The sequence below is a fragment of the Rousettus aegyptiacus genome, unplaced genomic scaffold (genome assembly GCF_014176215.1).
Source record: "Rousettus aegyptiacus isolate mRouAeg1 unplaced genomic scaffold, mRouAeg1.p scaffold_m13_p_11, whole genome shotgun sequence".
Lineage (NCBI taxonomy): Eukaryota > Metazoa > Chordata > Mammalia > Chiroptera > Pteropodidae > Rousettus > Rousettus aegyptiacus.
Genome location: NW_023416286.1, coordinates 40,581,077 through 40,605,601, shown reverse-complemented (window position 1 = coordinate 40,605,601; position 24,525 = coordinate 40,581,077). Strand labels below are relative to the sequence as shown.

At 38.0% G+C, this 24,525-nt stretch overlaps 1 protein-coding gene across 12 annotated transcripts in view; it reads right to left on the bottom strand.

Moving 5' to 3' along the window:
- The window catches only part of UNC5D (unc-5 netrin receptor D), a 472,257-nt gene that overhangs the window by 198,836 nt on the left and 248,896 nt on the right, over positions 1-24,525 (bottom strand). For all 12 annotated transcript variants that reach the window (XM_016128798.2, XM_016128802.2, XM_016128799.2 and 9 more), the window contains exon 3: positions 11,715-11,858. In XM_016128798.2, the coding sequence (XP_015984284.1) occupies positions 11,715-11,858 (144 nt within the window). The remainder of the gene's footprint in view (positions 1-11,714; positions 11,859-24,525) is intronic.

Here is a 24,525-nt window from a genome sequence, read left to right as displayed (position 1 = left end):
ATACAGCAACTGAATGGAAAAAAGGTAAACTGTACTTTATTTAACTTTCAGTCAATCTTGCCAGAACAGGAAGGATCTAAGAGATCAGTTCAGCCAGAAGTTGTTCACTTTTCTGGTATCAAAATCCATATTTTATATTAAATCATATAAAGAGACCTAACAAATAATGCAGGTAAAACTAAAGCTGACAAGAATGAACCAATCATAGAGGTATGGGGGATACTTTCCAGGAAAAGAGTATGACAAAAGGCTCTGAAATAGAGACAATCACAGGTATTTGAGGAAGAAATCACTGTAACTGGAACAACAAAGGAAAGGCTGGTTAATTCCTATGGGGCCAGTATCAAGGAGTTTGGAAAGCAAGTGGGAGAAGTTCAGCCAAGAGAACAGTATGAAACAGCATGATCTGGTTCGTATTTAAAAGAGAAAAAAAAAAATCCTTCAGGCTGCTGTATGGAGAATGGAGTTTAAGATGGCAAGAATGGAGGCAGTGAGATTATCACAGTAGAAAAATAACAATTGTTTGCACCAGATGGCGACAAGTGGACACATTCAGGATGTGTTCTGGAGACAGAGCTGGCATGACTTGCTGCTGGGAGGGATGCGACTGAAGGAAACGGAAGAATCGAGAATGCGACACCTAGGTTTTGTCATGAGCCTCAAGGGCCATTATGAAACTGCAAAAGACGGGATTAAACATAGGTTTGCAGAAGAGTTGTTGAAGTAAATACCAAGAGAGTTCTCTTTGGAACATATTATATTTGAGATGCCAAGGAGCTATCCAAGTGGATATTACATCAGCTAGTCAATGAGTAAAGAAATTGAGAGGTAAGAGGCAAGATCGGGGCTGAAAGTAATCAGCATATAAAATATCTAGAGCAATAGAGTAAACAATTTCACCTAGGGAGACTCTGTGGATTAAGGAGAGATGAGGAGTACTATGCTAATTAGAGGTGGGGATTGAAGGAAGAATCTGTACAGGAAATTGAATTTTGGTTAGCAGGAAGAACAACAAACAAAAGACAGCAAAGGCACAGGAGCATTCCTGGGCCCCACTGCCAGCGATTATGATTCCACAGGTCATGCGCATGGCCAAGTTATCTCAAATTTTAAGAGTGCCACATGTGATCCGTGGGTGCAGTAGGTTTTAGGAGACTATAATAGAGTGCAAAGCTAGTTAGTCGAGCCCAGAACTCAAAACTCATCTCTTCTAATATTTACTTTTTACTCTTTCTGCTGCTCCTATTCCTTCTCAGTAAGTTTTTAAAGTATGAGCCTGTCTGATCTTCATGCTTGTATTAAATCATCACGTCTTCCTTACACGGTTAACTCCAGCTATTGCTCAAGCTTTTCTCTTATTAGTCAAGTTTTTGAAAAGGGTTGTCCATACCCCGTTTTCTCATTTCCTAATGAGCCCTGGATGCACTGTCATCTCCTATCACCCTGTCTCACAACACTGCTCTGCCCAGGTCCGTGGAGGCCTTAATATTATCAAATCTAACTGACTCTTCTCACTTCCTACCTTAATCTTGTGAAGACACGGACACTATCGACCATTTTATTCCTTCATAAAAACTTTCACTCCCTCTGGATCTCGCAGTGCCTCTTAAACAACTTTTTCTCCCTCAGTCTTCCTCATGCCGCCTCTTCTTCTGTTCATCCCTTAACCATTCACAGAATTTCATTCATGACTGCTGCTCCCTCTCACCAGCAGTTTTGGTGCTGGGAAGGAGAGCTGAAAATGTGTAGTATGGAAAAACACCTTAAGTAATCTTGATAAAACTCTGTTCCTCCTGCCTACCTGATGGAGATCTACTATCTTAACAACGACTTACTTGCCAATGACTCTCAATTCTGTGTGTCATGTTGATCCCTGGGCTTCAGGTTCAAACATACAACAGCATGATGAAAATAGTTCACTGAATATTCCAGGGGTAGTTCACATATAATATGATCAAAACCTGGACTCAATGTCTTGTTCTCCACACTAGTTTCTTCTACTCTATTCATAATGTCATTAATGAGGTCACCATCGATTCTGTCACTTAAGCCAGAAAACCTGAAAGCCCCAAACCTGAAGGAATCTCTAAACTCCTACCTTATTTTCCCTCAGCTGTACAGCCAAGTAGCCAGAGATACTTGGTAATTTTACTTTCCTGGAACCTCATATTTACCTATATCATTATCATTGATGGTGACCTCATTAATGACATTATGAATAGAGTAGAAGAAACTAGTGTGGAGAACAAGACATTGAGTCCAGGTTTTGATCATATTATATGTGAACTACCCCTGGAATATTCAGTGAACTGTTTTCATCATGCCGGTGTATGTTTGAACCTCTTTAACCTATATCATTACGCAAAAGTTCAAGTCCCACCAGCAGTCTTATAGATTGGCACAAAGCTTCCTTGCCTAAAGTCTAGTTTCCTCTTAACTCTCTCTGGCTGTGGTAAATAGTAGGGTAGGAGATTTTGAAAATGCGACCACATCACTGCCATCATTAGTTTGCTTACGACACTTCGCAATGGCCCCAGACCACATAAACTCTTGAGAATGCAAACGCCCTTCATAATCTATTCTACTTGTCCCTGGTAGTGCCATATTCTTGTTTCCCCACATAGATCCACATGGTTCTCACACTCTTCCATCTTCTGTGCTTTAACTCAAGTTCTTTCCTTAACCTGAACATTCTTTAAATTGGTAACCGTCCTTCTTCCTTAAAAGTTAACTCAGAAAGTGCACCTTAGACCTTGAGGATCAGTATATTGTCTCTCCCATGGGCTCCTAAAACACACTGTACTTGCCACTAACCACGCTCCATTGGTAAGACTTATTTATAAGTATGTCCCCTCACTTGACTGTAAACTCTTCAAAGAAAAAGATGGAGTTTTAATACTGTGCCACCTAGAATGTGACAGATAATTATTCATCGATGGCTGACACTTGCAACACCTCAGTTAGCATTCCTGTGACATATAAATTTCTAGAAGGCACACTCTTGTCCTTACTTTGGTAGAGGGACGTGAAACTAAGAAAAATATTACCAGGCTCAAGGAGCTCTTAAAGTTTAACAAAGGTAAGTGGTTTTTTGGTTTTGGGTTTTGTTTTTGCTTAAGTTCTGTTTACATTATCTGTCAGAAGGTTTCTTTAAAAAAAAATACAAATGGCCATTTTAAAAAAAATACAAATGGCCATTTTCCAGGATACAAATGGCCATTTTCCAGGAAGTTTGTGGTTTATTTCACCACAATAACAGATTAAGTAGTTATCTCCTAAAAAGGCTGTGGCCATATTTCTGCAAATTCTTCTTGATAAAATAATGGTTGGCAATAAATAACATGAAGGAATATTATTTGGGGAAATTTTTTTCATCATCCACAGTAGGGTGTGTTATATACTAACACACTTCTACCAGTAGCTCACCGTCTTTAACGTTTATGTACTCAGTAGTGCACATGATAAACAAATGTAGCACAATTTATATCAACTTCATACAGATTATTCTACTCTGTTCATAAAATCACAGTGGCCTATAGTTCAGGGTTATTCTCACTTTCCAGTAAAGTGCCCGTACTGACAGAAAAGAATACATTCACATCCTCGAGACATTTTATGGGTGGAGCCTAAAAAGATGGGGCACATACAAAATAAATTGCTTTAAAGGTTTAAACTGCATCTTTATAATCCAAGAAAGGTTTGTATTCTACTCTATACTCTACTCATGCTTACATTTTACTGACCTAAAGGAGAATATAATTGATGCTGCAGAAAGATGCACCATGTCTGTCTTGTGGCATCTCATATCCTCAGAACACCCCAGCAGTGTTCCACACGAGGCTGGCATTTTGAGAGATGTGTGTAGTTAAAAATGGTCTATTATGTAAAATGTTCCTCAATTTAGGTTTGTCCAATGTTTTCCTATGGTTAAATATACATTAAATATTTTTGGAAGGAATAGCACTAAAGTGATACAGTCTTCTCATTCCATCACATCGAGAGACATATACTGTGGATTTGTCCCACTGCTGACGATATCAACTCCGACCACTTGACTAAAGTGGTATATGGAATAATTTTACACTGTAATGCCCTATCCCCCTTTGTAATCAGTAAGAATCTTGTGGAGACATACTTTGATATTATGTAAATATCTTATTACTCATGAAACTTTCACCCACTAGGTTTAGCATCAATAATTGTCTGAATCGATATTATGATAGATAACTAAATAATACTTTTCCATTTCCATCATTCCTTCTACACGTATTCATTTATTCTACTATAAGAAAGAGCTCTTCCTTTTCACCTATTTTTCTTTTAAAATATATATCAGTGTAGATTAATGAATTTCCCCCTAATTGGCTTTATTAAGTGATTAATGGATTTGGCAGCATTTGATCTAGCAACTAGAAGGGCATTCCTAGATTCACGAATTCTTATTTAATGAGTTATAAAACTTCACTATCATTTATTCTGATACTCAAATTGTTCCAGGTTTTGCTAGCGGGAGGCCCTTCTAGGTGGCTGGTGTTTCCTTTTTACGGGTTTGAATTGAGGAACATTATGAAAATAAGTGACATTTACACTTTAAAAACTATGTAATAAACAACAAAAGAGGACAGGAATTATTTAAATTAAAGGAGGCTAAAGAAACCTCTCAACTAAATGTAAGTCATGATCTAGGATTTTTGATATTGTTATAAAGAACAATCCTGAACAATCGATGAAATATGAATAAGGTCTCTAGACAGTAGCATTGTGTTAATGTTAATGTCTTAGTAATTATTCTACAGTTAGAACAGAAAATGTCTTTTAAAAAACACACAAATGAAGTATTTAGGGGAAAGGGAATATCATTTCTGTATCTTAATCTTAAACAAGTCAAAATATAAACTAGTATAGTCTGCATAGAAATACATAAAAACACAGAGAGATAGCAGCAAAACAAAACGTTAATATTTGAAGGTTATCAGTAAAGAGCTACAGGGAATCCTTTGCATTATATTCCAACTTTTCTGAAAGTCTGAAATAATGTCAAAACGAAAATATTTTTAAGAAAACTCCATTAGTCCATACCTCACCTACTCATCTAATGCAGTAATCCTTCTATAGTATCATCATCAGACATACATCCCTTGCTTGCCTACATGCAGTTCACAGAAGAATGTGGCCACAAAAAGAACGTTCCATCACTGGGCATTTCTAATTGTCAGCTTAACACCGAATATGCCATCTTAAAACTTAGCTTCTGTGATGCTGCCTCTGACTTTAGAGTAAAACTGAATAATCCTGTCTCCATGTCTATATGCAGTCAGTTTAACTGTTTCCCTAGCCTTTCCTTTTTTATATAACCATTACATACATGAAATGATTTACTGAACTATTACCATTATTACTACCCCACAGCCAGTTTCATGGGTGTGGGACCAGTATGGTTGCACGGGCCTCATGCTTGATTTAATGTTTAACATTGATGGCTTAGAATTCTTAATGATTTTGGAACAAGGGACCCCATATTTCCATTTTGCACTCAGTACCACAATTATGTACCTAGTCCTGCAGCCACAAGCCTATGTGGTACCTTTGTACAAAATGGACATCTGTGAACACGAGGTTTGACAAGAAAACACCTACATGTGCCAAGAAAAACCAGCCCTTTCCTTCGGGTGGTTATGACCCCAATCCAGAGTGCACATCCTGGCTGATGGAGTGCAGTCTGCATTTGCACCCCTGTTCCCTTCGTTAGCAAGGTACTCTTGTACAGTACATGACTTCAGTGCAGGCCTGGATTCTCATATCATTCAGGAATAAATTTCAGTCTAACAGAAAGGATGGAATTTTGGCAGAGTAGAACAATATTTTCTCTTGACTTTGGCCACATTCTTCCATGGGAAGGGAGAGAGAAGTCTCAAGCTTTGGTGCAATTTCTACCAAGTACTGAGAATTGGTCTTCACATATTTCTTATAATCTGTGAATGAATTCCATGTTGTGAAAAGGAAGGGAATAGTACAGGTAGAGCTGGCAGCCTCGAGCTGTTTCAGAGCCATACACTGCACACCGCAGAGTTGTGAGTGACATAACGAGGCTCTGTCCTGGGCTCAGAGGTCAAGATAATGAAGATAATGCAGTTGAACCTCAAAGCAGGCTACAATTTAACAAGGAAAAAAGCCACGAATAACTTCAAAATAACTATGATTCTGGGAAAATTATAACAAGTGCCATGGGGCAAGTACTAAGTAAATGTTATGAGAACTCGGAATGGATATTCAGATTTTATCAGTTTTGAAGCTGGAGATGCTAGAAGATTATCTTTTTCAATGGCTCAGTTGATATGTCAGGCTGTTGAGGTCTATTAGTATTAACGGATTTGCTAAACTAGGTTTAATGAAGGAGACAACATACAAGATGGGCCTTGGATGCAGAAATTAGGTGGGAAGAGGCAGGAGTGCAAGATAGGGCTGAGAATAGGCTCTAGAGAGGAGAAAGAATATAAACATGTCAAGAAGGCGAAAAGCAAGTCAGGTATCCCAGAGTCCAAGCTGTGCTCAGTTGGCACTCAGCACACTTGTACGGATGGTTGCAAAGAGAGTTGAGGCTGGAAATGGAGGTTATGGCTGAATTTGTATACCAGGCAGATGTGCCTACAGTTAGTTTTATACTTAATTTTGCCTTTAGGAGGGAGTCAGTGGCAGTTTTTAGATGAAATTCTTCATCAAAAACATGAAGCTGAGATCCACATATGAGGTTTAACTGAATGTCTCTCCTCTATAGTTTTCAAAAAGATATGACCTCTCCCCTAAAACACAAATGAAAATAATCCCGTTGTTTCTATGTGCCTGTAAAATTAGGTAGGGCGCTTAATAACTTTTAAATGAAATTCTTTTCTAAGCTCTTCACTTATTCTTGGCGTAAGTGCATAGATATTTTAGGAGTGTCTCAAATAAACAGCATATTTAAACTATATTCAGAATGTATCATATCATATATATTTAAGTCAACAAAACAGTGGTTCCCTGCTGTGTTTTATTCAAAGTAGTAGACTTGCTATGTGACTATAACAGGCAAATGTTTCCCTTATCCGCGCCCCCAGCCCCAACTCCCATATTGAAGAAAAGTCCCAGGTGTCAACAATGGATTGACCGACCAAGGGTTAATGATACAGGCAAAACATTTTGTAAGCAGATGAAGAAGAGGGAGAAAAACAGGAAAGAAAAGCAATGGCTAAGGAGCCAAATGTTCACCAATGAAAATAAACAACTATGCATAATTGAATATTCCTAGTTTTGACAAGCGTCCAGTAGCAGAAGTAACAGATGCCACAGCAGCCCGACTATCTCCAGTTTGATTGAATCAGACAAACAAGAGAAGGCCTGTGGGAGTCACTCCCTAGAGATGAACTTCTGCCAACCTGGTGGGGGTAAAACGTGGGTTAGCTTTATTTATTTATTTTTACCTTTAGAAAATCACATTTGAAATGGGGCCTCAGCTATTTCCAGGCTCAGGCAGTTGGCTGGGCAGCCAACATCTGACACAGTGTAGAATTATTATGGAAAATACAAGTTGAAGGTGACAGGAACTATGGATACATACTGTTTTACGGTCATTAAGGCAGCAATGCTTTGTGATTTTTATATGCACATAAAAATATATATTTAGTATGTAAACATAAATGCCTAAATATATGTAATGAATAAATGAGTATAAATGTACAAATAATATGTAAGTATATATGGATAAATAAAAGTGTACACAAATACATATATATAAGAATGCAATTTACTCAGCAACAGAATAGAAAAGCAATCATTGCTTTACTCAACTGCATATGAACTTTTCTTGCTATTATGGTTCCCAAACTCCCCTTAAATAGAAAGAAATCAACATGGCTTAGAAGTAAGAAGAGCACTACTCAGGGAGGGGTGAGAGGACCAAGGATCTAGTTCCATGTCTGCCATCTGCTGGTTGACCTTTGGTCGCGTCACTTAACCTTCGTGAACATTATTTTCTCAGCTATTAAACAGTAAAGTTGGATCAATGGCTTAAATCCACATTTCCCACATAGTGCTTTCTAAAGGTTTTCTAGGGTCTTGCTACTGAAAAAAATAGCCAACTGGCAGGACTGGGATCACCTGGCAACTCTCAGAAACAACCTCTGACCGTGGAATGAACTTACTAAATCATTTTAATTCAATCGTCTGCATTTTAATAGGATCCTAGTTGATCTGCATCCATGTTAAAGTTTGAGAAACACTGTTTCTGGACAAGACATCCCTAAGTTACTTGATCATAGAATCACTGGAGAACTTCATGCAAACACAGCTTTCCTGGTTCTCCCTCCAGAGTCAGATCCAACAGGTTTGGTGGGGTGGAAGCCAGGAATCTGTATACTTTACTGATTCACCAGGTTGGTCCTTTTCAATGAAAATATGAGTTATATAAATAAATAAAATAATTGCATTTGTTTTTTCTCTTTAAAATCAAAAGATCTCTAAGTGATGTCATGTCAGTGAGTTAACCGGTGTTTTTTTTGCAGAGACTGGCTAACCTGATCATGACAAGACACTCTAGTCGATACATCCCCCAGCTGCATGTCCCGGCTGCCATCAAGGTCCTACCCACTGTGGTTCTGAAACTGTTAAATTCTTAATGGATCATTGGTTAAATGTAGGAAGCATTAGGGTGTTGAGAAACAATAATTTAATGAATATAAAAATGATACTAATTTTGCAAAGTTCCCTCAAGACAATTGTCATCAGATTCATAAGCTACATTCATCTATCAAAATCCTCATTTAGCACATTAAGATATCTTTAGCATTTTAAAAACCAATCTTAAAAAGAAAAATAAACAGTGACAATTATATCCAATTTGGCTTTTCATTTATTGAGAATAAAGGCTATCTCTGTGCAATGTGCTATTTGCTGGGAAGTGCTTGTAAATAGCAGCCAGAAGTCTCTTACTTTAACAAAACATGAAAGTTATAAAAAAACACAAGAGTGTTTTTTGTTTGTTTGTTTTGCTATCAGCAACTCAAAAGAATTCCAAATAAGGTCCTAAAGGCAGTTTTTTCCCTCCACTTATGATATCATTAAACATAGTTAAATTTCAATTTACATTTTAATGTACATTGGTCCTCAAGTCAGATTCAATATTTAATGACAAACCATGTCTTGACTTGCATTAAATAGTTTTAAATAAATTAACGAGTGTCACTTGGAAGAAATTAAAAATGTTATAAATACTATTAGAGATTATATTAATTATAAAACGCAGGTTTAAAGTTAGGATTTTTAAGTTATAAAAACTATAATTAATATTTGTATGTACATATTATATACAAGTATGACAAAATTAATTTTTTTAATCCCTCTAGAAATTTATGAGATTATTACCACAAGAGTACTGATGACTCTAAAAAGCTGAGAAGTGTTTTGCATTTTCAACATGCTTTGATTCTACCATGCTTGAGAGAGTTGGATACCCATGGTTGGCACAAAATAAATTTTTAGAGTCCATATAGCCATAATCTACAGAAAAATTACTAAAGCAATAAAATTTTAATTCAGTTTAGTTAGCTTTAGTATTAGCGCGCCTACTGGTGAATGATGCTGGTGCTCGAGAGGATTAAGTACATTATAAAGTAACAGCCAGTGACTGATAAGGGCTAACACTGTGCCAGGTTTTAAACAGTTACCAACAGTTCTAATTCTTGAAATAATGCTATGAAGTATGCACCCTTTTGCCAGTAAAGACATTAAGGCACAGAGAGATAAATTGTTCACCATGACAAAACCGACTGTAGAGCTGGAACTAGAAACCCACAGGACTCCAGTGTCTAGGTTCTTAACCCCCAGGGTTCATGTGTGAAAGTGGAAAATGCAGGAGAAAGGCACATGTCGGTGAGGGGGATGTGCAGGACAGCAAAGTGCTTGGAAAGGTGAACTAAGATACAGAGGATCAAAGATTCCAGGAAATTAACAATCAAGAATTAAATGAGCAAGTACAGAGGTGAGAGATGAGTGACTAAAGGTGGACAGATTAGTAAAATATTGTTTATAGTAATTCACTGACTAGGTCATGTGGGCCTCAGAGACCTAGAGGAAGAGAAAGAAGGGAGAAAGTGATTTTAAAAAGCAGGAAATTGATGCAACCTATATTGAAATCCCTGTATGTGGATCTGCCTCTCCTTTCTTTGGACAGAGCCCAGAGGACAATCTACTTCACCCCGACTGGGGTCAAAAACCCTGGCTAGCCTAGTGGAGGCCATGGACAGAGTTCAGAGTTGGAAAAGTCAAAGGAATGTAAAATCAAACATATTCCCTTTCTCACCTGACCTTCTGCTTTAAAGTCATAAAGTATTTGTGGGCTAAAATTAACTAAATAACTGTAAGAAAAATGTTTCTCATGGCTCTTACAGCAAGAGCATAGCTAACAAGATGACCGACCCCTTATATTTGGCCTAGTAGGGCCCAGTAACACCCAGGAGGCGGCCTCCCAATTGCCAGTACAGTGAAGGTGAAATGAATATTTTGAGAGGAAAATTTCATTTCCCAAGAAGCATAAATGTCTCTGCAAATAGCAATTCACTCCTTAATCCCTCAACCATCAACATCTGCTATGAAGAATTCTTTGAGTCCTCAAATAAATCCCTCTTGTCCCGTATTCTTTATGGCACTCTCAAAAAGCAGCATTTGAATAAAACAACAATAACCATCTCTGCCCTCCACCTCTCAATTTCTTTCTTGAGGGGCTTTTATAGCACACGAAGGAGGTTTTATGGGAACCCATTGGGGTGGGATAATGGGGGTGGGTGAGATGAAGACACTTTAAAGGAAGAGAAAGAAAGTCTGTATATTTCTTAATATATTTGAGATAATAAAAACACCAATGCTGAAATATGATAAAGAAATCTTAGACTCTCCTGAAACGCAATTTTCTTTCTTTTTTTTTTGCAAGTATCTATTTTTTTTTAAGTCCTACTTGGGTCAAGCAAATGCAGTTTTAAAACCCATTTCCATGTTTTAAGATTCAAAGGGAAGAGGTTTAACAGTAGGCTATAAAAATCCCTTAATCTTCAACGTCTTATTTTTGCAGATTTGATGGAAAGTACAGTAAACAGTCACTGTTCCACTTTTCTCATCAATGCCCCTTGACCTTTGTGATAGATGATGAACAGCAGAATCCATTTGCGTGGGTTCTTTCTCTCGAGAACCGTTTTTCCTGGCATTGTTGAGACACCTGCACTCTGACAATCTAGGCAGAATCTCTTAGCCAAACTGATTTGCTGATTGTACTCCAGAGGAAATTATCAAACACTTAAAAGTACAATTTTAAAAGAGTAAATTTAGTAGAAGTAGAGAAAGTTCCGATGGTTTTCTGCTGTCCTCTAATCCAAGGGTCCCCAATCACCCCTCTTTGGCCACAGACCAGAACCGGGCCACAAAGCAGGAGGTGAGCAGTGGGCGAGGGAGTGAAGCATCTTTATTTTCAGCTGCTCCCCAGCACTAGCATCACTACCCTACCTCCACCTGAGACCATCAGTCATTAGACTCTCATAGGAGCACCAGTCCCTGGGATCAAAAAGGTTGGGGATTACCACTCTATTCTATATCTTGCAGATGCACATTGCATGTCAAAGCCTCTCTCCAACTCTATTTAAAGTCTTATCTGTGTTCCCACAGGACAAGAAGGTGACCCAGAATATACTCACAAGCTATGCGCACGGATGCCTTCCTGCTCTTGGAAGTCCCCAGATGGCTCCATGCCACACATTGGCACCAATAGTCTTCGGGCCCATGGAAGTCCTCCACCTGCTGCCTGGTGACATTGATGAACACTTCCCGGACCTTCAAGCCTGATGAGGAGACAGAGAAATCCACTGAGGCTGTTGTATTTCTCAAACCGAAAGTTAAGGCTAGTCAAACCTTTTCTTGTTAATTAAACAATTCTGTTTTTAATCAAGGAGAGGTTTTAATTACTTTGACAATAATGTATCACTGCTAATTAAATCCCAACAGCTGAGTAGGCTGGAAAGGACGAGTGTAAAATATCACCAACCAATGTGGCTCCATTATAATAGTTTCTACAGAACCTGGACTTAGTGCTTTTTGTTTTTGTGTAAAACCTGCTATGAGGAAGGTATTACCAAATTAGTTGCTGGGATTCAAGATGCTAAAGAGGTGCAACGACATACCAACCCCAGAGACGTAGTTCTAGGTAGTTCTAAATGTCCCTCCCCAAGCATGGCAGTGGAAGAGGGTCACTCTAGCAGTGGGACCTTAGAAGAAAGAGAGAACAGCAAACATGCACGAAATTGGTGAATAGGCTGGGGATCCAAGGAAGGATCAAATCCTCTGAAAAACGAATGCTATGCAGACAAGATGAACTAAGTCTCAAAACCCTGAGAGAAGAGCTCAGGAAAGCCCGTGGGGCAGTTGGCATGAGGAGCTGAAGAAAAGAGGCTTTGATAGAAGGGCTATGGCTACATCTGTGAAATGGGATGAAAATAAAGACCTTGACCTCTTAATGTTGCTGTGGTGGTTATTATTATAAGCACTTTGCACTCTTCTTCTAATAGAAAATGTGCTCGGTGCTTCTCACAGGGAGTATGAGTTTTTTCCAAACCTCTGACCAAGGACTCTCAGTCTTTCTGTGGGAAGGATTGCCACTTTGCTTAGAGTGCCAAGAATCAAAGGGCACACTCCTCACTAGCCATTAGTAAAATCATCACAAGCAGGGTAGCAGCCTTTACAGTCAGCGTGCTTTCTCCATACAGTAAATCTTTGCCAAGGCTGGACCTTATTCTGGGATAGGCAGCATGGGAAAAAAAAAGGGGGCAATGCTTATTAAATTTCACTAAAATGCTTAGTATCATGAAAGGCCTTTAACCTATTTACTCATCGAATTTCTACAATGCACTGGTGCAGTAGAAGCTACTGTATCCCCACTTTATAGAGAACTATGACAGACAGATGAAATCGTCTGTCCAGTTACACAATCTGTAAATAGAAGATCTGTGGTCTGAACCTAGATCTTACACCAAAACATCACAAAAATTCAACTGTGCCCTCAAATTTTAAGTGCTTATATTTAATTATGAAAATAAGACTAACACGGAACATTTAAAGAATAATTAAGTGCATAACTGTTTTTGTTTGCTTTTTTTTTTTTTTTTTTTTTCCACTTAAGTTCAAAAGGAATTCAGGGGACAGAATCATCAGTAAAACTTAAATGAGCCAGGGACTCTTGCTGGAGGAGGTGGACCATGATTATATCTCAGATTAAATTATAGGATTTAAAGAACAGGAATGGAAGTGAAGGATGAGCCAGGCTGGGGAAACATTCCCTTCCACCCAATCGATAACATGTTATTTACAGGGTGTGATGAGAGATCGCTTTATGGTCACATAAATCACCATGTACGATTTGAGTTATACTTTCTAAATTTGTAGGAGGTACCACATAAAGAAAATCATCTGATGACAGTTGATAATTCACATTTCTGCTGTTTGTGCAAAGTGTGGAAGTATACCTTTTTCCCTGTCAGAGACGGAAGAGTCCTGAACGCTGCCACCTATATCAAATAGGAAAAAAGCCTTAGAAGTGTTTTTACTGTTACTGTTGTTGCTGTTTTTTCCGCCGCCCTTTGCACTTAAAAGAAGGATGAGTGGGAGGACAAGAGCAAGAGTGAGTCAGAGTGGGCAGATGAAGAGAATGGGAGAATATCACAGAAAGGGAGAATAAAGATTAAAAAAAAACGGTTTATTAGAACAGAAATCAGATTAGAGTGTAGCATCCATATGGGAGATTAGAGAGTAAGGCTGAGTAAACAAATATCAGAAGCTAGTCTATGCAGAAAAGGGCTTGTTTTATATTTTTCTTTTTGATTTGAAGCAAATAGTAGATGATCTACTTGGAATAGTGAACGGAAAGAGAGAGAACACCAAATTAGTGCATCTAGATGTGAGGTGGACTAATTTTAATATTACAGAGCTCCCCTGTTGCAGGACGAGGAGACTTATTGAGACAGAATACACCCACTACTTGGGAATCAGGGGTCTCAATGAAGAGCATTCGGTGACCTTGAAATGTCAGAAATGTGTTCAAGCTAATGAGAAACAAGTTTATGTTTTCACTTTCTCCATCTTATAAGAACATCTAAGCTATCAGCTTCCTCTCAGTTGGAAATAAAGACAAACACCATCTCAAAATGATTCAGGATTATCATTTTGATAAAGCAGGAAGTTTCCACGTGGAAGCCCCAAAACTTGCTACGATTTAATCCAGGCACCATGGTGCCTTAAGGGTACCTAGGATCTGTTTTAAAGAGGTGGTAAGACACAAAGAAAGAAAAAATGAATGTCATAAAAGAAGAAAAAAAAATCACACTCACAAATCCCTAGAAACTGGAGGCACAAGCCCACCCACACACAGGGCCAGAGAAACACCAGGGTTGGTCAGGAGGCAGAGGGGAGGAGGAAATATAGGCAAAGACATTTTTTGTCATTTCCCTGGGAAATAGGAGAGGCAACATAAATAGGTTTGGAGTTGTCTAGTTTGAAGAATTTCAGTGGGCTCTGGGACATAATGATTGTCCCTAGTTTTCTGGTACCTGGTCCTGGCATTATGGCGCAGGGATATTGCCTCAGAGAGTAAGAGCTCAATAAAAGAAGTGGTTGGGGCTAATAAGCTCTGGATTAGTTGGTGCACCTGAAAGGCAAGCTCACAGGCAAATTGTTTGCTATCTCTAGACATTAGCCAGCCCTCAGCAGGGCAGTCCCTCCAGTGTCAGCGAGGCTTCAAAATATCAGAGCATCAAATAGAAAACACAGTTACCACAGTGTAGACAGCTATACATTTGTTTCAGAAAGCATAAACAGTAGACCATGGACCCCCACCATGAAGGTCATAACTGATCTCATCCCATTCTTGTCAGGAAGTTTTGCCACCCATCATTCAGACTAACTACAGTTGAGAGGAATATGCTTAAGTTACAAATTCAATATCAGAATGGCTCAGTTACAGGACCTTCTCAAAGGTTCCCTGTGAGCTTGGAAAAGCAAAACAAACGTAAAAAAATACTTTCTAAACACGGTGTATTTTTCTTTCCGGTATCATCAGGGTGATAGGCTTCTTTAAAAGGCCACAGGTGACATCACCGTCCCCGCAAATGTACAATGTTTCTTTGGATTAGGCCTTCTTTGTCTAACATAAGGTGACCAATCTTGTCATGCCAGGCCCTCTAGTAGAACCCTTGGAAAATCATGACTATTTTGTATCTATTATACTTTTCTTTATCATAATAAGAAATAGCTCTATCAAATAAGATAAAAAAATTAAAACTAGTATACTCTCAAATCTTTACTTATAGCTGTCTTAGTGATATATATTATATTATTTATACATTTTATATATACTATAAACTTTACACATATATATATAGTGCGAGTGTGTGTGTGTGTGTGTGTGTGTACAAATACACACACACACACAAGAAGCCACACATGAGAAACACCATGGAAAGCAGCTCTATTTAAGGAAACCTCTGCCCACCTGCCTCCACTGAAATTCATCCAATAGTACCGCAGAGACAGCCATCTACTTCTACATTGCAAGAGATGGCTGATAACTTGTTCAAAGGAAATGTTACAGGGAGGTGAAAATTCCAGGTATATAGAAGATGGCATCTCAGAAATAAGAGCAGCATTGTACCTGATAACTTGTGTAACTCTAATAAGCATGGAAAAGTCCAACCCTTTAAATTATAGTGCAAATTATAACCATCAGCCTTTGTTATGGAGTAGAGTCTTACGGAATATAAAAATATGACTATGGGACTGATATGCTAATAAGCTTTCTACGCTGTTGGATGGTTTAGTTGTAGATCGACTAATGTTGGCAGCAGTTGAATAATTGCTCTGCATGTACTAAACATAACAGAGCAGCAGAGAGCTTTATCATTTGTCAGCTTTATTTGTTTAAATGAGAAAAATGCTGACAGCAGTTATTGCTGTAATCCCCTTAGTTATCAGATAGAAAACACTAGTTACTCTTAGCAGGTCTAATTCTGCTGGGAGACTAAAAGTTAGGATATTTTCAAACTAATGGAAAGTATATGCTTGACTATTCAAAGAAGAGAAATATAGAAGACAGGAAGCAAGACACAGAAAGAGAAAAAGATGAAAGTCAAAAATTTATTTCTGGTCAATTTTTAATAAAAGGGCTCCAGTGTTAGGGCTAACTTGTTCTGAAGAAAAGAAAGAATTCCGCCACAGCATTTAACATTCAGCACCACGCAGCCCAGCGCCTACTAACAGCTGTCCCACGCCTTTCATCTACCGCTCATTATCACACACACACAAAGCCCGTCAGCAGCATTCTGCTGCGGCTATTGTTGCCAGCCAGTTCTCAGATACACCTGGTGATGGGCACTTGGGGAGGAATTCAACATAGTTCTCTGATGCTTCCCACCCCTCACAGCCTTATGTTCTTCAATCGTTTGGAAGTGCTCTGTAGTAGGATGCTTGGCTTACTAAACTGAATAACTAAATTTGAGAAGGGAAGCGAGAATTCTTCTTCCTCCTTTAAGATGTTTTTCATTTCCCAAACTGCACGGAAGCAATTAGAGACCAGCAAACTAGGTTCTGATGAAATATTTTCTCATCCTAGACTCTGTGCCCATTTCCTTGGGTCATTTTAGCCCAGTGTTTTACCTACTTCACGACTGGTTTTGCACATTATAATGTTGCATGGCTGGGGATTAACCAAAGGAATGATTATATACCTACCTTCCCATAGACAAAGCTCCAAAAAACTATTCCAAAGTAACTTCATGAGTAGTATAGGACCTTGCTGAATTCTCTGAGAAAGTGATCAAACTCCCTATGAAAAGCAACTGCCTCATACTGAAGAGCCTTCTCCAATGGACCATCATCTCTCTAGGTAGCTCAGTCCCTCTGATGCTTGGCTTTGCCTCTGAGATAGGCCCTCCTTTTCCACCGTCTCCTGAGAAGCCAGAAGACACCCCACTCATTGGAATAAGTGAGTTCACCACTTGTATAAAAAATGTTTTTTACTTGTTCCTTACTAGTCCAAGGTAAGAACCTAGAAAATGTTTGAACAAGAAGCTTCTCCATACTTTGAAAAATTTATCATTTGTAAAATTATTTAACTGTTATTAATCCCATCACATACATTATCTTATTCTTCTTAATGCCATATTACTATTGTTTCTATTGTCATTTTGCCATAGATCCCATACCATAGGAAATAGATCAAAGACTCTTTGTGACATTCATTAAAAAAAAAAAAAATTCTGAGTGCCTTATATGTTCCTGCCACTGTGTCAGATGCTGAGGAGACTGTGACAAGGTAGATGATCGAGATTCCTACCCTCAAGGAGATTATAGGCTAGAGAAGGAGGTATTTCAACATGCCCCAACAATATAGTAGAAAACCACTTTGATAGAAGTGCAGACTGAGATGAGATCATACAAGAGGGCTTCTGACCTTCCCATAGCATCAGCAAGAGCTTGTGGCGATGGGTGCCAGTTTACCTAGGGCTTGAATGCTCAATCCTCACCTAGTATTTAGCTTGGTGTCAAGGGCAAGGCTCTAGTGAGGACACATGAACTTGATACAGATTTGAAGCTTCAAAACTCTGAGATGTAAGGAAGCATTTTCATGGAACCATGCCTCATTTATTGGGAGAGCATAGATGTCTTCAGGCCAACATGCTACTGAAAATAGTAAATTAATTGTAGATAATTAAAAGGTAGAACCGTATTTCATTTTTTGATTGGCAGAGGCTTAATTAGGGCAAAATGTCTTTTGCTGCCTCGGCCTAGCAACAAGATTAAAATGTATTTTGTTAAAAAAAAAAAAAGTCATACTTTGAATGTGCACTATACCTAATGAATACTCTTTAGTTTCCCCTAGATAATAACCACTCCATGTATTCCTCAGAAGCACCACAAGTTCAGTCTTAAGTACGGAAACTAAGAATACGACCAAGCTCTCCAGTTTCTTCCACACCAGAGATTAGAATTAATCAGCACCGAGATGTCTGGCAGAGGAGAGCAAATTAACTTGATAGTGCTGCCTGATAACAGAGAGAGGGGAAACTTTAGAGGCAGGAGTGGACATGGTAGGGTTATTTAGAGGACAGCACCCCGTGAATGACTCACTCAGACACCACACACAACTCAGTGAGAAACACAGTCACGATTTCACAACTCTGCTACCACAATCAATGCTCTTCCATTCCTGCAGTCACTAAAATCCCCTCCTGTGAGAGGAGACCATGCCCTGAGGTCAGGGCACATGGCGTACAACTGCCATCTCCCACAGTGCCACCACCAGCTCCGAGAACATGTAAAGACTAAATGTAAATGGATGAATGAACATAGGTGAGTAAAATGTTGTTCTGGAAAAGATAGGTTATTTACCTATTCATAATATTGGCCTTTTTATTTTTCTAAAATTATAAAAGATCATAGATTTCTTTCTTTTTTGGAAGCCTAATCATCACTTGGCCCATTCAAAAAAATAGCACGTTTATAATTTTGAGGGCTAACCTTAAGTATTTGCTATATAACAGGCCTTGAGCTAAGCATGTCATGTATATGATGTTCTGGAACCCTCGCTACAGTTCTGTGTGGCAGATATAATTATTACTGCTGTTTTATACAGCGAGAAACTGAGCTGAAAGGAAGCTAAGGAACATCTACCTTTGTAGATGGAGACTCAGATGAAGAGCCAGATTTCAAACATTGTATCATCTAACACCAACGCCCATTCTATTAACCACTAGACTATCTTAAGGTTCTTTCAGTTCCTTATAATTCCCACTTCAAATAAAGAAACACACTTCTGAATATTGTATAAACACAAAAGACTGAAAAAGTCCAACGACGTTGGTCAAGAATTTAGGGTTTAGAACTAATCTCTGCCCCATATCAGGAATTGTTATTGAATTACATAAAATTGTTGGCTGCTTTCTATCTCTGCTAAGGATGGAATGAGAGTATGTGATCTCTAGATTTATCAGGAAAGGTTAAATTAGACACTCACTAGAGAAGTCCTTCATACTGTCACAAATTCATGGGAGGAATTCATGTTTTCCTAAAAATCTTTTAAGAATTTGTCAGTCCTCTCTAAAAGCAGAATGATGAACAAGATAAAACCTGGGGTGGGGCGGGAGAATGTTTCTATAAAAGTGAGTTTTAAACCCACAAACTGTCAAGGGGACACTTGAGAAATTGATTATTTCTCTGTCATGTGGTCTAAAAATACGCTTCGCAAATGTATCTCGGTGATTTGTGAAAAACTGAAGGCAACTTCAAATTAATTTTTTTTTTTTTGGAAGATTCTGTATTCAAATCCTCATCACCAGCACGGCAAAGTTCTTCGATATAAACTTTAAAGATTTAATACATTTTTATTTCTATTCTTCTGCCTTTTCCTCAAAACAATCCATTAACCTTTTATCCTCAGAGTGATTCCCAGTTATTCAAAAAAGAAATCACACACAATGACATCCCTGAAATGACATTCTTTAAGAAGAAAAATATTAGTTTACTGGAGTTGAGACTTTTCCTAAAATGCATTGGAATACACATTATTTCACTCATAGTCTGATATCTCCAAGGCAGACAAAGTTAAGAGCCATGGAGTGTTGTTAATGGAACTTCTGTTTTTATTAAACAAGAAAGAAGTGGTTCATCTTATTGATAACTCAAGCTTCCCACAGACTACATTATCTTGATAGCCAACCATGGGTTTTGCTGGTGGTGGTGGTGGCTTTTGTTAGTCTATGTATGTCTGCCTGTTATGTTAAAGCTCTTCATTTCTGTGTTACTGATCACTCCACCCTCTTCTCAGGAGCATGATTCTTAGTCAGGATTACCTCTCAATTCCAGATGTTAACAGAGGAAAAACACAAGGGAGAAGAGTCCCCATATTTCCAGATAAAATGAGGCAGAACAAATGAAAGGATCCCCTGGCTTGTGCTGAGAACGAAAAGTGTACATTACTAAGAGGTATAGCCATAGCTGTGCAAACACACTGACTCATGTCAAATAAATTGTACTTTGTGCAGGAAAGAACACTAGCTCTGGGTTTTTTAAAGCTAAATTGCATGAAAACACACAATCCTTTTTCTTCTTATTTCAACTGTTAGATGATGGGGACCAAATTACCAGAAAGATCAAGGGCAGTTTGCAGCCGTTTAACAACTAAGGGGACTTATTGCTTCCAATTTGGAAATACAAAAGATTCTTTGTCTATTCCAAACACTACCAGGTCCTATGCACTTCCGATTAATTCTGTAAAGAAAGAAAACCTGTAAGGAAAGAGAACATCAAAATTCTTCGGGATTTTAGAAATGGAGAATGTCAAAGATTTGTGGGCAGTTACTTTCAACTTCTTAAAATAATGCAGACATTTCTCTACCTCTGGTCAAATGTGGTCCCACCGTCCTTGGCCTCTCAGTGTCGTTCGCTCTTGCTGGACTGGCAGGAATTATTTTACAGACCCAATCAAAAGCTATTAAGTCTGTAAAGGTAGTCAAGCTCTGAGCTCAAACTCGGCATTGAAGAACCCAAGGGAAGTAATGCATCTATTTTTCAATACCTGAGGCCATTTTGTTTCCAACTTTAATTGCACTTATGTATTGGTTTTGGGTATAATATCCCCACTCATCTTGCTTCGCTTTCCACTATTCCACTATTAATACAGAGCTTAGGAAACATAATTGCTGTGTGTGGTAGACAGTGGTTTTCATTAACCGCACAGATGAAAACTGTTTAGGGAAAGACATTTCTTTCCTATTGATTCAATCAAAATGACTTGGAAGAAAAGATTGTGCTTATTAAATTCTTTTCAAAAAGGTAGCTGTTAAATTCTTTCTCAACAGCATTTTAAAAAATGATATATAATCTTTTCAGATTTTGTCATTTATGATTTTTTGTTCTTCCCAGTTCCTCAGTTCCTTTGAAATGTGTGTGTGTGTGTGTGTTTTAAGGAGGTAAAGAGGGAAGGCTTTTACATGGAGGCAAAGAATGTAATCAACACTGCTATCTGCAAGACATTGAGTTGCCTAGCAATGCTAGGAGAATTAAAAGGGGGAAGCAATAATAAAACAGAATGTTGTGAAATTACAAGAGGGTACAGTGTCAAATTGGCTCGCAATACTCATCAAGAGGTCTTTAAATGGGAACGGATACAGGATTTTCTAGCAGTAGTATAAAAAAAATAGCTGATCATTTTTCAATATTCTTCCTATCTTTCATTTGGAGCAGTTTACCCAATGGGACTCTGCTATTTTGAGTTCACGACTGGAAAAAAAAACTAGGACAGAAACATCTGAAAATAAAACAGACAGCCCCACCGAGCCACTGGTAAATTTGAGTCCTTTCCGGTTGGACTTACTGAATATGAGACATAAACCTTTCATATGCTACCATTGTTTTATAGGGTTTTGCTCACTGTGGAATATGCTATTCCTTTTGTTGCTCTCTCCCAAATTTCAGTATCCCTTTGAAATTTTCATGCCCAGATGAGTGAGACTGCTATTGTTTGTGACTCAGTCTCTCCTAACACCAGGTATAAACTTAGCATGATCTTAACCTTGGGAGCACTAAAGCAGAAATTTTCCTAACATCATGAATTGATAGGCCCTCTTCTTTTGCCTTGATTATGCCAAATCCTTCTAAAAAAAAATCTATACCTGGAAACCTGGAAATGTCTCTGTATCTTTGGTTGTAATAAACTTTTGTCTAACAGTGCCAGAAACCTGACAGAGAATAAGGGATTGACCCTTATGGAGATGGCAGAAATGGTGAGGAATAAAAAATTTCCAAGGGAATAACTATAGGATCATATGCTTGGGAAACTGAAACACAGATCATGATGGAAACAAGCCATGGACTTTTGTCAGTAAGGGAATTTGTCAGCATTTTGATTGAAAAGAACATAGGAATCTAGATGTAATGATGGCTTCTAGTGTCAACAAAATATACCTAAAGTGGAAATGAGGAAATATGGATTCTAGAAATAGCTATGCCATCAACAAGATGTACCTCTTGGAACTTAAGATTTTTAATGTATAAAATAGGATCTGTAGGTTATCGCTAAGACCCCTTCCAGTTCTCACATTCAGATTCCAGAATTCTAAACATACTTTTGATCTGCAGAACAATATTTCTAAAACTGGCATTTTTTTTTTCTTCCTCATACTAGCTCCACACTGGAACAAAAAGGGAATTGTGCTAAGGTTTAGGTGTTTCTCTACCTTTTGAAATTATGTATTTACATACAATCTCCAATATAATACAATCTCCAATCAGTTCAGCAATATATAATGTTTAACATTGCTTATAAATACATACGTGTGTGTGTGTGTGTGTGTGTGTGTGAGTGTAGCTTTCTGCCTTCTTCATAGATTCCTAAGCAGACACAGGCTATTATCTGAAGATCTTTTTAAATAATTTTCTCCTTTTGCTTTGGAACACACATACTCTGCTCACTGCTTTGTTGGCTGCTGATATTTCTCTCCCTGACTCCTAAGGAGGTATGTATATCTCTAGATTAATTTCCTATTCACATTACCTATTCTCTCCTGATAACTCCTCCATCTCCTTGGCTTCATTCTATGATGATTACCAAGTCTACTTTTCTACCTCTGAACTCTATGAAGTTCCAGATCATATCTCTTCATTATCTCCCATAAGTATTTTACGTTAAGCTTGACCAAATAATGATCTTCTACTTTTCTCCTTGCTGATATAATTATAATAGTTGCATTATCCTTCTGTTTCTGTTAAGAGATTTTTATTTCTCCATTTTTATTCATTCATTCATTCAACTAGCTATTAAGTCTGATTTGTTAAAGTGCTTCTCACACTAGATATCTAGTTCTTATTGCTGTGGTCACCTCTCTAGAAACTGACTATTTTCTCTCAACTGAATTATCCAAGTCTTCTAACTTCCCCATTTTTATTTCTCCTTACCATTCCAAACACTTGGGTCAGATTCATCCTTTGACACATAGCTCCAGCCATTGCATTCTTATATGTTAATATACTCAATGTCCATCATGAGCAAAATTACCATAAAATTAAGAACTCCTCACTCTGCTATTTGAGGCAGTTCCTGCCATTACTTGACCTGAGTTTTCCAGCTCTCAGCTACTATTCTCCTACATCGATTTTATATTTCAACCAAACCAAACTTCTTGTTGAACATATACCAAGCTTTCTCTCATTTGCTATGTTGAACTTAAGACCACTGAGACTCCTCTCACTCCACTTGGTGTAGCATCAATTATGCCCACTTGAATGACATATTCTCCAATGTCCCTTTCAAATGCAATTGCTTCCACATCTGTCCTGATAGTCCTAGTTAGACGTGATCTTTTGCTTTTTGTTTTTGTTCTTTCCTTTTTATCCTCCATAGCACCACCTACCTCTCTTTGGACATTTACCATAACTTCATTTGTACTACACTTATGGGCATACTGGTCTTACACCATTAATAGGTGTAAAGCCCTAGAGGATCACTGTTTGCTTCTTACCCTTTGGATATGGAAAGGCCTAGCCTAGTAATGACATTGGTTATATAGTTAACAAATTAAGCTGAACTGAAACTTCCTAATTATACTCGGGCTTTTTGACATTCAAAATCTGATTACGTCAGGGCTAATAAAAATCAATAATCTAGTGTGAGACCAGATTGTATTCAGAATGAGGCTAAATTTTCAGGTAGTGTGAGGAGCCAAAGTTAAAAAAACATATACCGTTTCTGTTATAAACTGAAATATAAAAAGTTACAAGTTTTGAAAGTTTTGAGTTAAATGATCTTGCTCTGAGATCCAACACAAGCCCACAGTTTATTTAATCTCTTTGAACCTCAGTTTCCTTATCTACAAGAAGGCAATGACAGCATTATTTAACCCAGAGGACTATTACAAAGGTACTAACATGATGTCTGTCAAATACTTAGACAAGTCCTGGTATATAAGTGCTCAATAAATGTTAGCTGGTGTGGACATTATTCTCCTCCTAAACACTCATCAGCCCAAATAGCCAAATTAATAGAGGAAAGATGGTCCTGAAATTTTTTCACACTAGAGATATTATTCAAATTTGGTAGTCAAATTTGGGCTCTATTATTATACAGTAATCAAAAGAACTTTAAGAAAGACTCAGAAACCACCAACTGTGGAGAATGAAATACACAAGAATAAAATCTAGGAGGAGAGATTAAAGAAACTGAAACTATGCCTCTCAAAAAGACACTTTGTTGGAATAACTGTCCTCAAAATATTCAGAATTCAAAAAATTAAAACAAGGACTGCCTGGCTTAATTTCCAGTGAAAATATTAACTTCATGCAAAATTAGGTGCTAAAGTTATAGAGAGCAAGAAAAACAAATGCCCCTGTACCATATTGGAGTAGACTAGCAAAGGAGTTGTGGAGTCATTTAAAGATACAATTGCATCTGATATTCCTGGCATGATGTCA